The following is a 16462-nucleotide window of genomic DNA, read 5'->3' on the forward strand; positions in this document are numbered from 1 at the left end:
AGTACGTGATAGAACACAACTCTAAATAACATTGGCTGATGAAAATTGAAATATGTTACCCAAAATATTTTTTATTAACATGTAGATTTTCACGGGCCGTGCCGTGGGCCCGTGGCTTCAGGGTCAGCCTTTGCTATTTGTGCGCCCAGGGCCTAAAAGTTTCAGCGCCCTTTTCCGGTGATAGTTTATTTTTATTGCCAATCGCTTTTTCGATCTATCTCAAAAATGGAACAATCAGTACAAAGTTTTTTGACATGCTTATGAATGAGTAAACATGTTTGGTTTATTCTCGGAATCGGATTGAAGGTAGAGATTGAGATCATTGGAAACGGCTGTAGGAGTAAGTCAGACTTATAGCCGTAATCAACGATCCCTATCTTGATCTTGAATGCGGTCCCGAGGATACTTTAACTAAAGAGTAAGATTATTTAATGTATTTGACTTAAACATAATACAATAAAGGCACCGAAGTCATATTTTATAAACATGTAAAGCTACCTATTATATCGATTGATTCATTTTAGGGACAGATTGAAAAATTGGATTAGGATCGTTTTTGATCGTGTAACTTTAAGGGAATAAAATATTTATATTATAGTAAAACTATAATTAAAGAAAAAGAAAACGATTTTCAATAGATTTATTTTTTTACAGAAATCACTTAAGTATTTACAATAACAATCAAACTTTAAATTCAGTTAACAATATTCACTTATTGTATCACAATGTTATGCTTATCAAAATTAAGAGATAGCAACAGATAGGCAAACATATCCCTTATAGTGGCCTAAGCTTATGGCTATTGTTGGTCCTTAGAGCGTTGGGCAGACCCAAAATATGCTAAAAGTAGGTAATTTCAACAAAAAAGTTATGCACATAGCCTGCCCTCTCTATTCTTTAGTATGTACATGCGACAAAATAAATAAATAATGGTTGAATTGTACGAATTTTGCTGCACTTCTAAAAGTGCCGCCCAGGGCAGGGCCGCCAGCATCCCTTTCGCCCCAAACACGGTACCACACTGCCCAAACTTAATTATGGATATGGTTATTGCATGTTGGAAATCGCTTCGATTGTAATTCGAATTAGAATCAATTGATTAATGGCCTATGCAATCAAGAACAACAAGCAAATAGTAGCTTTTAAAGAACCACTGTTGCACTTGTAACTTGTAAAGACTTTTATTGAACATGTAATTAAATAATATAATTTGTTGTTATCATAATTATAGCCTGTCCAAGAAAATAAAAAACTTGATTTGGAGGCGTCACTTTTGATTTTTCGTTTTAAAAGTTACATTGTCATTAAAATAATTTATTATTTCTTTATATTTTTATCACATGGCGAAGTTTTTATTTTCCTGGTTAGGCTATTTGGGCAGCTATTCACTATCAAGCACATTACAGCCTTACAATGTCAGTCAGAAGGAAAAATAAATGCAAATACTTTCTATAAAGTAGGCATTACTCGCCACTTTTCAAGAGACTAGTTTCACGTGAAATGTTGTGACAGTAGCTTAGCGAATTTACCCATATTTGTATACAACGGACTTTAATCGCTATTTCAATCTAAACTCAAAGGCGGACTAGGATCAAACTCCTCAGCGAAGTGATCGACCATATCACTCGCATTGTTATCAAAATTCAACTTCACTGGGTTCACCGAACTTTTGATGTAAGTTTTGTTTAGTGACGTCACAGGACTTTCGTTATTTTCTACATTTCTATCGAATTTGCAAATGGCAATATTCGTATTGTTTTGTTTTGTCACTGCAGTAATTTGGTTTTCTACATTTCTACCAATATCGATATTTATGCCACTAGCAACACCAGAGGAAACGTCATTGCTTACTAATGGGCTTTTGTATGAATTGAATGCATTTTTAGATTTGTTTATTATATGAATAGGAGATAAAGGCGGCGGTTCTCCGTACATTTTTAATTTATGAATCCTATTATTTACTTCTCTTTTTCTTTTTAGCGTTTTAGGAGATAATTCTTCATCATTTTGTCTAAAAGTCGACTCAAAATCTAACCCAGTAAGATTGAGTTCTGCGTGGGCTATTTTTTCAACAGAGTCCATGACGGCTTTATTGTTTCCCAATTCTATATTCATTTTGTATGGCGTTATACTCTCATTGTTCTTCATGGGAAAATTATTCTTTAATTTAACACATTCGTCGCATATTCTTCTCCGATCTAAAACGGATATTTTGTTCAAATCGTCAACGATTTCTTTAGCTTGTCGATTCTTAGGCGTTTTAGTGAAATAGGTGAATTCAGTGGCTCTATACTGCGGCACATTTCTGGTGTTGCCAGCTCGCTTTTGTAAATTTATACAAGCTACCATCTGTCCTGTATCTAGAACGTTTTGAAAGCCAAACTTTTGCAACCCGCCCCAGAAATTAACGCATATCATATTAAGGTCCTTGTCCGCTAAATATACGTTTTGAAATTGTGATTTCGAGTCAAATTTTTGCACTGACGGATCTATTAAAAATATAATTCCCGCCGTATCAACTTCGTTGTAGTCTGTTGTTTGTGGTATATTTAGTTCTTTTATGGTGTAACACTTCCTTTTTAGCGATTTAATGTGGGTTACCATACTATCGCTTTCTTTGAATTTTGATTGTTTAAAAACTGACTGTCTTCCGGCAGATATTTGGATTTCAGAGTACCTGAAATATAATAATTATTATATCAATGATGTATTTCGATTTAGTCATATCTTGCTTGATTTACAATTTACATTAAGACGCTTTGTTAAGACAGCGTAATACAATAGGTTTTACTACTCCCTTACCCAGCCTCTCTGGACGTGATTCCTCTAAGTAAAGTTAAATAATAATCAGTCTACACACCTCATAGCCGTTGGTACCACATTCATTACTTCTATCCAGGAGTCTTCCTTGATCAGGTCCAGTAGAGCATCATTAGGTTTCCACACTGACAGCAAACCTATTGACAATGTAATATTGTATAACTAAACGGAACATTGAATAGAACATAATATTTTATTGATTTCTTATTTTTACGCGAATTTTATCGCGGTTTTCATACTATAATTTTCTTCCGACATTTCAAGACTTTGCAGCCTTCGTGGTCGCAGGGTGGACCGTAAAAATCCGCAAAATTGTTTTGTTTCAAGAACATATTGTTACTCAAGTGAACAGAACATACGATAACTTGAAATAACAAAACTATTGCACATATAGGACAAAATAATTGTTTTCGTTGGTGAGAGGGTCCCAGACACGTTGTTCCTGGCTGGTGGTGTAAATTATGCCTTAGTGAGATTGCCTACAGACATTTCAGGATCAGCTAGTCTATATCAGTAAGCCGGCATAATTCGAATGGCCAGAGAAGATTGCAATGTCTCTGGGTAGTTGACATTATATTTGGACTCTGCTGCTTTTGCCATAGCGTCCAAAGTACGGTCAGCCACACAAGTAGCTGAACACATTCAAAATTTCAAAATGCTTCTATACATTAACTTCAACAGAAATATTTTTTTTCTTTTATCTACAATAAATTAATTCCTTTTAAGTTTATTTTAGTGAAGAAAAAACGATGGTTCTTAGGACATAACAGTTTTAAGAGGATTTGAAATTCTGAATTTGTTCAGCTGCTTTTGTGGCTGACTGTACCCACTACTTTGGGCGGAATTAAGCTGGATCGCAAAACCAGTGACCATAACATAACCAACTACCGCCTCACTTCTGGAGGCTATGCGGCAACCACACATTCCCTACAAAAAATGTGACCACTACCAAACTATGACATTGAAAAAAGCTATGCCAAATGTATCAATTATACAAGCTCCCATGGAAATCATCTCACCTCTAGTGACCACCACACCATTCTTCTCTTCAAGCCCGACAACTCTGATCTTCAGTACCGTCACAACATTTCTACCCTGCCTCAAGCCGCTCTTATCAATCTTGTCCATCAGTTTGGCATGAACCTTCTCTAGTAACTGTTCACGGCGTTTGTTGTTGTGGGCTTCAAGGAGTTTGGTTTGCGACGAGGTAAGATGGTTCTGAATAAAAAAAAAATGAAACATGGTACTATACAAATCAGATCTGATATATGTATTAGGATGGCAGTCCATTTCCGAACTGATTCAGATGTGCCAAACGCGTTTATATGCGCAGGCGCATTCGTTCGCAAATTGAATTATGTGACTTGTCAAAAATAGCAGACAACCATCTATGGATAATTATAGTATATGTCATCAGGTAAGCTGATTACTTGATGCGGTACACAATTATATGAAGAATACTTACTCTGAAATCAGAAGAATCTTTGTATGTTTTAATTGCTTCAAATATTTGAGATCCACTTTGGAGAGTTGGCCTTCCTTTATCCCATGAACTTTGCAAGTCCTGGGATTCCTATAAAAAAATATAATTTCTTTATTGGAAACTTTTTAGGGAATATTGACATCTTAAACTTATAATACTGTTTGTCTAACTGTCTCACTTCTATTGGAAGACTACATTCATTCTATATGTGTCAAAGTTATCATGTGATATAATGTACTAGCTTTTGTTCGCGACTCCACTCGCGTAAAAAAGTGTTTCCAAGCCCGCTTTATATTTTCCTCGGATAAAATGCAACCTGCATTTTAAGTTAAACATCCATCAATACATCGGTAAAAACTCCATGCAGATTTGCGTGATGCGTGTATAAACATATAGACAAAACGAAAATTCTTAAAAAAGTTATTTTGGCGTCTGTTACTCTACTAAAGATCTCCATCCCCCAATATTAGTTTTTCTTCAATATCTATAATATACAAATATCCGCCCGTTACAGTTTTCCTATATGTATAGATAATATGTATGTGTATAGTTTAGCTCTATAACTTTAAACATTACTAAAAGCATCGTGCCTAAAAACAAGTAGAAATACAGATACAATTCCTACCTGATCAGAGAATTCCTTCTCCACTTCTTCATACAGTTTCTCCAAGATGTTTTGTCTGTCTGCTTCATATTTTATTTGGTGCAGGTGTTCCAGCCGTTCTGAACGGGTTACTGTACAAAATAGCATATTTGCATTTGACCATGTGGTTAAATATTTTGTATCTTGAATAATATTAAATCTAGTTTTTGTTAGCCCTCTGGAACTACAGCAATTTGCAATTTTTTATACTAGACTCAGCTTACAGCCCTGAGTGCTCTAGGCTACTTTTTATCTCAAAAACGAACCGCACGCGGACGGAACCGTGGGCTCAAGCTACTTTTAGCTACATACCAGTGCTGCCATCTTCAAATTTTTCGACATATAACGCCGGATACACTCTAGCCACGAAGAGCCGCAACTTTGACACTTTCCCGCCGTCCAGCTTGACGTTTGACAGCTGGGACAACATGGCGCCGTTGCCATGGTAACCGAGGCGTGCGTCCCACCGAGCACGGCGTGTAGAATTACCGAATATCTTGAGGCGGACTGAGGTAGTGTCCTATTAATAAAATACATGTATACTAAGAAATATAATAAAATCTCTTAATCTCAGATTATGTTTTTTTTAGGATAGTTATTGCAGATAATGGCAAAAGCACTAGTCTAGACCTATCGCTAAGTATGGTCTGGTTACTGCCAGTATAGAGTAAATTAATTACCTCCCACGGAGCAACTCCTTGCTCACAATTTAACAGCTCAGCTCCATTAGTGGCAAGTTTCGAACCAACAACAATCTTATTGTCCCTTACGAGGCGCAACAGCATTTTGTCTATGCACGCCGTTACGCAATACCAACCGTCGGTTAGGACAAGTTCTATATTAACAGCAGATGTGGCAGCACTGAAAAGGAACATAAAAAATGAATATGTGAAAACAAAAAAAAATATTTGAACACCTTTTTGCAACATTGTGTACACAATAGTAAAATTTAATTTATGTCCTAACCACCTACTTTTGGGGCGACACTTTTGATTTTTCGTTTTATAGTTAACATTCTTGGAAAGAGAAATTAGTTCCATATTGTACCACAACATGATAAGTGTTCTATTTTTCTGGTCAGGACATAGATAGATAGATAGACATAATTATATTTAGCAACAAAGTACATACCTATTATCGACTTTGATGCCATCCATAAGGATTGAAACCACACACAGTACGAGAGTCTTTGATGGCACATCATCTTTTTCTAATATCTTTCTTAATGCTGGCCTCTCTGCATTATACAATTCTTTATCATACCTATATTTCAACTGATTTAATACATTTCTAGCAGTACACACCACACCAAGTTTTGGAAACTTTACTTCATATGAAATCAGTTTCCAGAGAATTAATTTCATGTGATTGTCCAACCAACCATTTGGCACCAATTTCTTTTTTATTGAACTTAAAAATGTCTCTTTTAACGATTCTATATTTATTTTGTGAGCATTAACATCATTCCTTTTGCCTTCAAATTCGAAATTTAGTAAAGTATCAAAATCAAAATTAGTTAGGTATGCATCAATTGAGTTATTGTTGTCTAAGCTTACCAGATCTCTCAATTTATAACTTTTATTTTTCTTATAATTTTCAGTAAAAATTGTGCTCTCATTACATATAACTGAATTCTGTATAATTTTAGCGCAAGGTTCAACTGGATTAGCCTTAAAAGGCATTTTGAAACGTCTTCTTTTAGCACTTGGACAAGACAGAATAGGACTTCCAGATCTTTTATTTCTTGATGGAACTTCTTCTCGGAAATCTTCTGTATACAAAGTATCTTCAAAGTTATTCAGTACTTGAGTATTTATTATATCTGCTATATTCTCTTTATTAATACTATCTGATACATCTTTTACAATAGCAACATTTTCATCAATGGTTGTATTATTAGGTTTAAATCTTTTTGCATCTTTTTCAAAATCAGTGTTAGCTAGTGGTGTACTAATGCAATTTTTATTATCTGTCTTCTCTTTTGCATCCGATACATCAATATCTTGTAACATATGCTTTGATTTAGCTAATGCTTCTTCAGATATGTTGACTTTTTTATTGCTGGCTGTTTTAAAACCGGTGAAGCCACTGCCAACTTCGTAAATAAGTTTTTTAGATTCATAAGTAATAGGGTATATTTCTTTTATACCAGGGTTATATTTTTTATCGTTCTCATGTTCTGCTGAATTATGAATATCATCTATATCATTAAATAATCTTTTACTTCGAGACAATGACTCTAAAGGTATCAGTACTGGCTCATTATTAGCGGTTCTAAAACGCGACATAGATACATTTTCTGATATCTTTTTACCAAAAGTAGAGCGTTTAGTATCATTTTGATCATCAAAATCATTAGAGTAGTCAATATCTTTAAATATATTTTTTACTTTGTCTAAAGCTTCTTTTGATATTTTCACATCTTTTTTACTAGCAGTTTGAAATCCTTTAAAAGTATTTTTACTACTACTGGAACCAAAGTTTGGCAATTTACACTCATCAATAACGTGATTCATATCTATATCATTAAAAATACGTTTCGTTTTAGCTAATGCCTCTTCAGATATTTTAACTTCTTTATTACTTGCTGTTTGAAAACTAAATGGTGGTTTATTTTCGGATATTTTGTCTAATTTATACTTAAATTCCAAATTATCTAAATTGTGAAAAATCTTCTTAGTTCTTTCTAAAGCTCTCTTAGGTATATGTACCGATTTATTGTTGGCTGTTTGGAAACTTATATTCGGTGTTGTTGTTTTTTGTTTAGAAATATATTTATTTCTTGATTCGAAAATTTCGTCTTGAAATATATTCTTACTTCTCTTCATAGCTTCGGGAGATATATTAACTGGCTTATTAGAAGCTGTTTGAAATCCTGAATTTGTAATAATTATAGCATTTCCTTGAATATCTGCAAGAACTTTATTTTCTAATTGCATTTTAGTCTCCTCCAAAATTCTTTCATTTCTTTCCAAGGCTTTAACAGACACATGACCAATTACATTTAACGATGACTTATTAGATGAAACATTTATATCATTATGTTTGTCTATATCCTTAAAAATATTTTTTGTCTTAACTAAGGCTTCATTGGAAATAACAATTTTTTTATTGCTTGCTGTTTGAAATCCAGTACTTGTACATGCTTTACCAAAATCATTAATATTTAATTTGTTAAGTTTGATTTCTTTACTTATATCTTGAGTGTCTTCACTAGTATGAACCAAATCGTCCAACGCAATATCATTTAATAGGTTTTTTGTTTTGGCTATTGCTTGGTCTGATATTTTTATGTTTTTGTTACTAGCAGTTTTAAAACCAATCATGTCTTTGGATTTGCTTTCTAAAGTATTCATTGCGTCTTTTGAGTAGCCATCTTTGTTATTAGTCTCCATAGTTAGTCCTGACTTTGGCTTCAAATGATCATTATCATCTAAGTCTAATTTAATATCGTCAAATATGTGTTTAGCTTTATCTAGGGCTTTGTTCGAAATTCTTACGTTTTTATTACTAGCAGTTTTGAAGCCCTCAAACGGTTTCTTGTGGATAACTTTTTCGTCTATCGACATTTCAATGTTTTCGAATTCTTGTAAAATTATGTCGTCATTTATATGTGTCTGAATTTCGTCAGCACTAATGTTGTTACTGTCTATTTTGAGGTGTTTAGCATGTTCTTCTGGTCTTCTATTAGTTGTAGCTTCCTTACAGGTGGCATCTTTGTGGTAATTTATATCAAAGTTTTCATCTAAATTAATGTTTTGAAATACTTTTTGACATGTAGCTAAGGCTGCATTTGATAGTTTTATTATTTTATTACTTGCAGTCTTAAAACCTTGATTGTCATTGTGTGATTTCAATTTAAAAACGGACTCTGATAATTCCTCATATTTCTCTTGTGCAATCAAATTATTGTTACCTTCTTTAGTTACATAACCAATATCTGTATTAAGCATAGTCATGTCCATATATGGACGTTGTGTATTATTTTCAATTATGCTATTTTTACCCTCTTTTAAATCAGTGATTATTGCTGATTTATCTTCTACGCATTCGTTTGTTACAATACCTGTCAATTTATTAAGTGTGGATATACTTATATCAGGTATATCAAAACTTGCGTCTTTTTCTGTGTTATTAAGGCTTTCTTGTTGGTTTACTTTTGCTTTATCTCGCTCAGTTTTAGTTAGACTGTCATAAATATTAACCAATTCAGATAAAGGTAATTCTTTCTTTCCACTTGTATTTATGTTGTCAAGTATGCTTTTGGCTTTAGTAAAAGATTCAGTAAGCACTTCTATCGGTTTATTACTCGCAGTTTGAAAGCCCACGTACATTGTCTGGTCCAAAATTTCGGGTTGTTCATAAAATGAAGTTTCCAGAGCACAAGTTAACGGTAAATCTTGTATTTCCTTGTGTTCATAAACCTCTTCATCACTGCTAAACAATATTTCATCTTCTAGAGTGCTACTGTGCTTTTCTCTGTCATCTTTTAGCTTAAAATGACCACTATCTGTAACACTTGTTTTCCCATCATCAAGATTTTCATAATTTGGACTCATATATAGTGGAATATTTACATTCTGTAATGGATTAGTATGTGATGCAATACCTTTACTAGTTTTTGATGGCAAAAACAATTCCTTGTCTAATATTTGAGAATTTATCAAATGTTTAACAGTTTTTAAATCACAAATTTCTTCAACAAGTGGTACTGCAACTTGTTCAAATTTTTCAAATGAATCCAAATTAAAAATTAATGGTGAAGGCGACTTTTTTATAGTTTTAGCACCTAAGACGGGACTAAGTGATCTTTCTCGCGAAAGACTAGAAGCACTCCTTGTTTTTATTGGGTCTATTTTATTTAAAATAGGACTCAATGATAAGTGTCTGTCTCTTTCTAATGCATCAAAATCGTCATCATTACATGCATAATCATTGACTTCAAATACATCTTTGTCACTTTCAACAAAATCTTCCGTAAATCCTACAATAGTTGTTTCTATTTCAACAATATTTTCAGTTTTATCAGTATCTTTATTTATAATAGCTGTATCTGTTTCATTTTCATTCATTTTATTACTATGAATCTTATTGTCTTCTGTAAAATCTTCTGTAAAACCTATGATGGTATTTTCTAATCCAGTAGCATTATCAGGAATAGTTTTACTATTATTGTTAGCAAATGCTTGATCTCCATCTTCCACTTTTTCATTATTGCAAATATTTAAACTCTTAGTACATGTTTCTTCTAATTGTTTTTCTAAATCACTTACAGTGAAGGAAACATCCATATCCCGGGTAACTCTTGCATTTGCTTCAAAAGCTTCTGCTACTTTGACTACATCAATCAACTGGGTGTCTGACACACACTGTGTTTCAAATTTGTTGCCTGCTATTTTTTTTATTACGGCCTGGAAAGATTACAGTACATTATGAACAAGAGGTGTTTTGTCATTAAATTCTTAGCTATCAATACTACAAAATTAAGTATTTTAAGTAAAAATATATTGTTAGTGTTTGAGCAATACCTTGTTCAGAGATTGGAAAATATAATACATAATATTTTCAACATAATTTGTACATTCATATAATTTTATATTGAAGAGCCTTGTTATTTTAAGTTTGTAAACTAAGTTGTAACTTATCTTTTCATATGACAATGTAATTCTATTCATATGACATATCTCTTACACAATATTGTTACTGTAAGGAGCTACTACGGGACCCATACATCCTTGGTTAATAGTGTTGATTTGAAATGATAGCCCAGGATATGAGAAAATTCCTATATTTATAATTTGCTAATTGATAATATGATATTGACGATAGTATATGAGCTCACCCAACCGAATGCAGTCTGATTGATTTGTGCACTGATCTTATAGGTGTAATAAAGGCATTGGCATGGTGTAAAGTGCTGGCACCGCAATGCACTTAGTGGGTATGAGTTAGCTTGTATAATTACATAAGCAGATATAATGATATAAGACTTGTAAATTAATTCAAATTAAGATTATTCGGGCAATCCCAACAATAATAACCCAATAATTATATATAAAACTATATCTTAGCTAATATGTCATTTCAGTTGCACACCACTAATATAAACTCAGCCTGCTCAATACCAGTTCTAGAAATATACACCAATTTATGTATAAAATATATATAAGCTCTGTAACTGGTAAAATAAATTCCCTGTGAACAAATAGGTCGCAGGTTCGATACAGTGCCTCATTTGTCGATAGGTTGGATAGGCTGCTGCATTGGGGACAGCATAATTGCAAATGGATATTTTTTTTGTTTCTGCTAATAAGTACACAAGATATGCAGGGCAGCAAAAACTAAGGCCTATACCTAAGGAAAGTACTTAACTTTGGCACTGGTTTAATACCCTGGTACAGCAGCAGCTCTCCAACAAAATATATATGCTTCTATTTGTATCCCGATAAAATTAAAATATATTCACCTTATCATATGCAGCTTTCTCATATGTTACATTAGATTTCCTTGGGTTACTTAGATAATTACCGTTGTTACCTCTATCAGCCATCTGTATAGCTTTTACTTGTAATGACACAATTTTTAATACGTCCTGGAGTGTATTTGTTTGTTTTATTGGGGTTTTTACATTTCTATACAAAAGTGAATTGCATTTGTGATCTTTTCTAAATATTGTTTCGAGGTTCTCAATGTTAGCAACTTGGTCTTCCATTATTCTTTATAAAACCATGTCTTTACATAACCATACGCAAAAGTATTATTTATTACAAAAAAATACTATAGCGCGAAACTAAAGAAAATATTTTGCAATAAATGTTTGACATTGACGTATGTAAATGAAATAAAACTGACAAAAACATAGTATATAAGTCGACGTTTTTATCTTTAAATTATTTTTAGTAAATGCGGCGTGATTGCTTGTAGGGATTATAATAATTATAAAAATCAAAATATCTAATAAATATTGTAGAAAAACGAATGTTTTCATATTTTACGAAATACATACTTATTCTATAATATTATGCGTGGTATAAAACGTAAAAAAATCGTTGTGAAACATCTTAGCAATTTCAAAGGAAACTTTTGATAGTGTATACATATTAAATCATTACAAAATGTGTTTAATGTTATATGTTAAAATTAAAATTGAACTAATCATTCGGGATTGATATAATATTATTATATGCCAAATGATTATATTAATTTAGATAAACAAATTTGCATGCATCGTTTTTTAATCTGTACGTATATCATTCTGATTTTGAACGAAACAAACTTTCAACAAGACACGAGCGGACGGATATTTCTCGAAAAACATTTTTATCATAAGCGTATATTATTGTTTACGCATAAAATTGCCTACGTAGTGCTAATAAACAATAAATTAACATAACAATGGTTTGTAAATCTTATTTTTAATGTGAAAATTCAATGTTTTTGTGTCAAAAAAATGGCGGTTACTTAGGTTATATTTTTCAGAGTCATACAATTTTGCTGGTTCAGCCGGGCCCGAGGCCGGAAACTAGAACATATTCAGATTACGAGAGCGTAAACGATTGTATGGAAGGTGTTTGTAAAATATATGAAGAACATTTGAAGAGGCGGAATCCGAATACGCCGACGATAACCTACGATATTTCTCAATTGTTTGATTTTGTTGATCAGGTAAGCCGCATTGCACTTTAACACATAATAATTATATTGATTGCCTCCATGGTGAAGTTATATTGCGTACAAACTACGATTGTGATACTGAGGTTTCCCAGGTAGGGTAGAACCATACTAGGTTTTAAATCGGTCCAGAATATAGAAACAGTAATCGGGAACAAATTAGAATATTGTATAGGATCGAAAATAGCTCGTGAAATTGACTTGTGTTATATTAATGTTAGTATTTATTTTAATTGCTACATACAAATAACCTTTTTAGATATAGAAGTCTATGCAATATATTTACTTAAATTTTTAATCTGTAAAATAATAATTCAAGTGCTTAAAGTCAGTGTTCAACAGCATTTTTGGCACACTTGTATATGTTGCACATGCTGTAGGGATGCTCCATTAAATAGTCCTGACAAGGTCATTTAACTTATGGGCTCTTGTAATTAATAGCAGTTTTATTACTTTTACTTATTTCTGCCCTCCTAGCACCATATCCGAATATGTCTTACACATGTTTTGATTTTGTTAGATTAGTACTACCACTTATCTGCATTTCGTCATCCCTTACAGAATTTAATCCTGGGAGGTCCAGATTGGAATTCTAGTATTCCTGCCTTAGGGAATCCTAGGTCCACTATAAAACTTTATATTCTATAAGTCCCTTAACCCTCAATATTGTATGTAATGGAAGGTTGGTAGGGAGGCTCTTGCTCTGCAGTGTGACGAAGATGGCTGATAATAATTAATAATCATTTTACAGTTGATGGGTGAACGGCTAATTGATTTAAGCATGATTTTTTGCAACACTAAGTTAAAAAAAAAAGTTAAAATTAAAAAAAAAATTGCTTACGTCAATAAGCCTTCCAACCATCGCAATAATCTTTGCTTACTATAAGACAATCATGCTATTTCTTTTAAGAAAATATTTTTTAATAATTTCCATACTATGTATAATGTTCTCATATTTCAGCTTGCAGACCTCAGTTGTTTAGTGTACCAGAAATCAACAAACACCTATGCACCGTACAACAAGGACTGGATAAAAGAGAAGATCTATGTGCTACTACGTCAAGCTGCTGGTCAGAGTGATTAGATTAAGCTAAGTGTAGGTTTGATTCTAATGTATATTATTGTGCGATAACGACTAGTTATGGTTTGCTGATTGTCTTAAAGCCTACACATGTTTTTAAGAAGGTTGAAGTCATGTTTTTGAATTGCACTGCAGTATGTTTACTGCACAGTATAATTGTAAAAGAAACATGTAATTTACTTGTTTAAAAACAATGTGAACATAGCTTCTAAGTCTAATTAGATTTTATATATTACAAGTAAGTCTTTTAGCATACCACTTCAGGTTGATTGGGTAATGTGACTTTTAATTCAATCAGATCCTTTATTATGGTCATTACAAAAGCTAAATTTGGTAGAAACTTCTTAATAAGAAAATTTAAAAGTACAATACCTTCTAAAAAAAATCATAATAAATTCTCTATTCTGTTAAGTATTTAGGACTCATTTAAAGGTAGAGATGTTAGTTGGTTTTTAGCTCAATATGAAGCATAGAAGGTAGGTGGGCTGCATATATTCAAACTGGCCTCAAAGTCAATTGATTGGCCTATAGTAAGGAAGAATGTTTGGCATTCAAATTGCACTTGCGTTTGCTTGGTTGGTAGCTTATTGATGGCCGTCAAGAAACAACCTTAACACCTTCAGATTAACAGCAAAAGCCATCAATCAGATAAAATTAGTTGCAACAAATGAAAACTGACATAACTAGTCATTGTCACATTATTATATAAAGTGTTAGTATAATCTCAGTACAATACATTTTGTTTATTAATATTCGTCTTTTTCTACATCTCCAGTGTTATTTCATGAAGCTCAAATAGTCGTAGATGTGGGTATATGGTTTGAGCAGTTGATAGAGGGCACAGTTGTATAAGGGCAGTGGTATTCTGTCAATGTACCTAAAGGGCTGTCATTGGTTTAGAACTGGCCGGTTTAGTGCTGAGGAATAATCAGCCCTCATCAATTGATAGTCTACCTGGACGCCATCTCCTTTTGCATCAGGTGCAATGGAGTTCCTAGATAAAACGGTTTCACTCACATATTTTTATTTGGAATCGCCCACAAGTTTCATCTCATTACATAGGATATCTTAATAAGTGACAGACAGACGCCACATTGTGTACGCCTCTCCATCACCTACGGTTCGGTGAATCTGATTAAGAATTTGTGAGTGAAATATTTTTGGTTATCCAACGGCTTTACTGCGCAAACTACGTGTATAAGAAAATATAATAATCTATGAGATTGATTTGATTGCGCTCAAGGTACCCACACCTCTTGTTTTTATCACAAATCTCAGTTTTTTTTGCAGAATTATAATTACATAAATCCACATTATCACCATAAATATTCAAAGCTAATTGTTGTGTAATGAAAACTGTTTATAATTAATATATCTTACAAAATGTAAACCACTGAGATTTATTGTTTACTAAAAGGTTTTGTTTTGTGGGTGATGTTTGAAAAGGTTCAAATAAGTTGTTAATTTTACTTGAATAATACTGTAATGACTTACGGTAAATGCAGCTGTTTGTACATCAAAATATTACTTATTGTTTTATTTACATAAAAAGAAGTTTATATTAAAACAATAATCTGTAAGTACTTGTACAATGGTATATAGAGTTAAATATTTCCATAGTATAGTATTTACCTAGTGTATAAAATAATATTTTGCATTGATATTATTTTCACTTGGTCACCAAATTTTTGTTACAAAATGGCTATCAGCCTACACGACTAATTATAATTTTTTTTTATGTAATCCGAGTTAATAACGTGTTAGTATTTACTTTACAAATACCTACTACAAGAGGCGGCCTTAGGGGGGAGGCGAAACTGTCAACGGCCCGGGGCCTCGCGCGGTGGCTTGGAGGCCCTTTTCCTACGATCTTAACGAAGAAATATTAAATCCGGGGAACTGTTTCATTACTAGCGCGGGGCCTCGCGTTGTTTTTTCATTTCGCCAGGGGCATTCGTTGTTTAGGGCTACCACGGCTAACTACTGTTTACGTACGGCCTAGACCCGCATGTAAAGCAGTTGCCTTAAGATTAAACATAAAACTAAAATAGCCAGAGGTATATAAAGATTTAAATATCTACCAAAACTACCAAAAATATTCACTCAAACCTGCTTCACGTAAAACAAGATTATATTTTTAGCAAATCTGCGTAAAACACAAACTTTTATGGCTCCAACAAATATTACAAAGTTGATTTCTAAATGTCACTTGGTGGATTGTCCTGCCACGGTGGAAACTATATGTGGCGGATGGACGCCGGATCAGATCTTGACCGCCATTTTTTTAGGCTAAGAAACAGCTAAGAAATTAATATTAATTAGACCTTACTTGTACGTAAGTACGATAAATTTAATATTAAATCATTAAAAGTACTTGGTTGTTTTATTTCAATTGCATAAGATTTCCATCATTTAGTACGTATTTTAAAAAGCTGAGAAGAGATTTTTTGGGATCAAAGTTCTACCATATACTTTCCCGAGATAAAAAGTAGCCTATGTTCATCCCTATTCCCAGTCTCAAAATATGTACATATACGGCATTTCATCGCGATCCGTAGAGTAGTTTTTGAATTTATCAAGTTCAGACGCGCGACGAGGGAATTTGTTTAATAATATGTAAAGATAATGTCCTACCTTACCTACTATGAAAACTGCATTAAATATTACGACAAAGTTAATTATCGCTAAACAAAATATTTTCCGTTTAAATAAAAAGTAGGTACTTACTTTATATTCATTTAATTAGGTATATTTACCTACTTAA

General features: G+C 32.9%; 2 protein-coding genes across 2 annotated transcripts; one reads left to right on the forward strand and one right to left on the reverse strand.

Moving 5' to 3' along the window:
* Positions 1-623: 623 nt before the first annotated feature.
* On the reverse strand, positions 624-11758 carry LOC115446406 (breast cancer type 2 susceptibility protein). Its single transcript, XM_030173060.2, has 9 exons — positions 11413-11758; positions 6078-10357; positions 5627-5807; positions 5259-5466; positions 4929-5038; positions 4286-4393; positions 3840-4038; positions 2861-2957; positions 624-2677 (listed from the first exon to the last, which is right to left on the reverse strand). Exons 1-9 carry the CDS (start codon positions 11656-11658, stop codon positions 1564-1566), a joined length of 6543 nt encoding a protein of 2180 aa, XP_030028920.1. The 5' UTR covers positions 11659-11758; the 3' UTR covers positions 624-1563.
* A 422-nt stretch (positions 11759-12180) lies between these two features.
* Positions 12181-16071, forward strand: LOC115446416 (enhancer of rudimentary homolog). Its single transcript, XM_030173072.2, has 3 exons — positions 12181-12344; positions 12426-12611; positions 13579-16071. Exons 1-3 carry the CDS (start codon positions 12342-12344, stop codon positions 13699-13701), a joined length of 312 nt encoding a protein of 103 aa, XP_030028932.1. The 5' UTR covers positions 12181-12341; the 3' UTR covers positions 13702-16071.
* The last annotated feature ends 391 nt before the right edge of the window (positions 16072-16462 follow it).

Source organism: Manduca sexta, chromosome 28 (assembly GCF_014839805.1).
Source record: "Manduca sexta isolate Smith_Timp_Sample1 chromosome 28, JHU_Msex_v1.0, whole genome shotgun sequence".
Lineage (NCBI taxonomy): Eukaryota > Metazoa > Arthropoda > Insecta > Lepidoptera > Sphingidae > Manduca > Manduca sexta.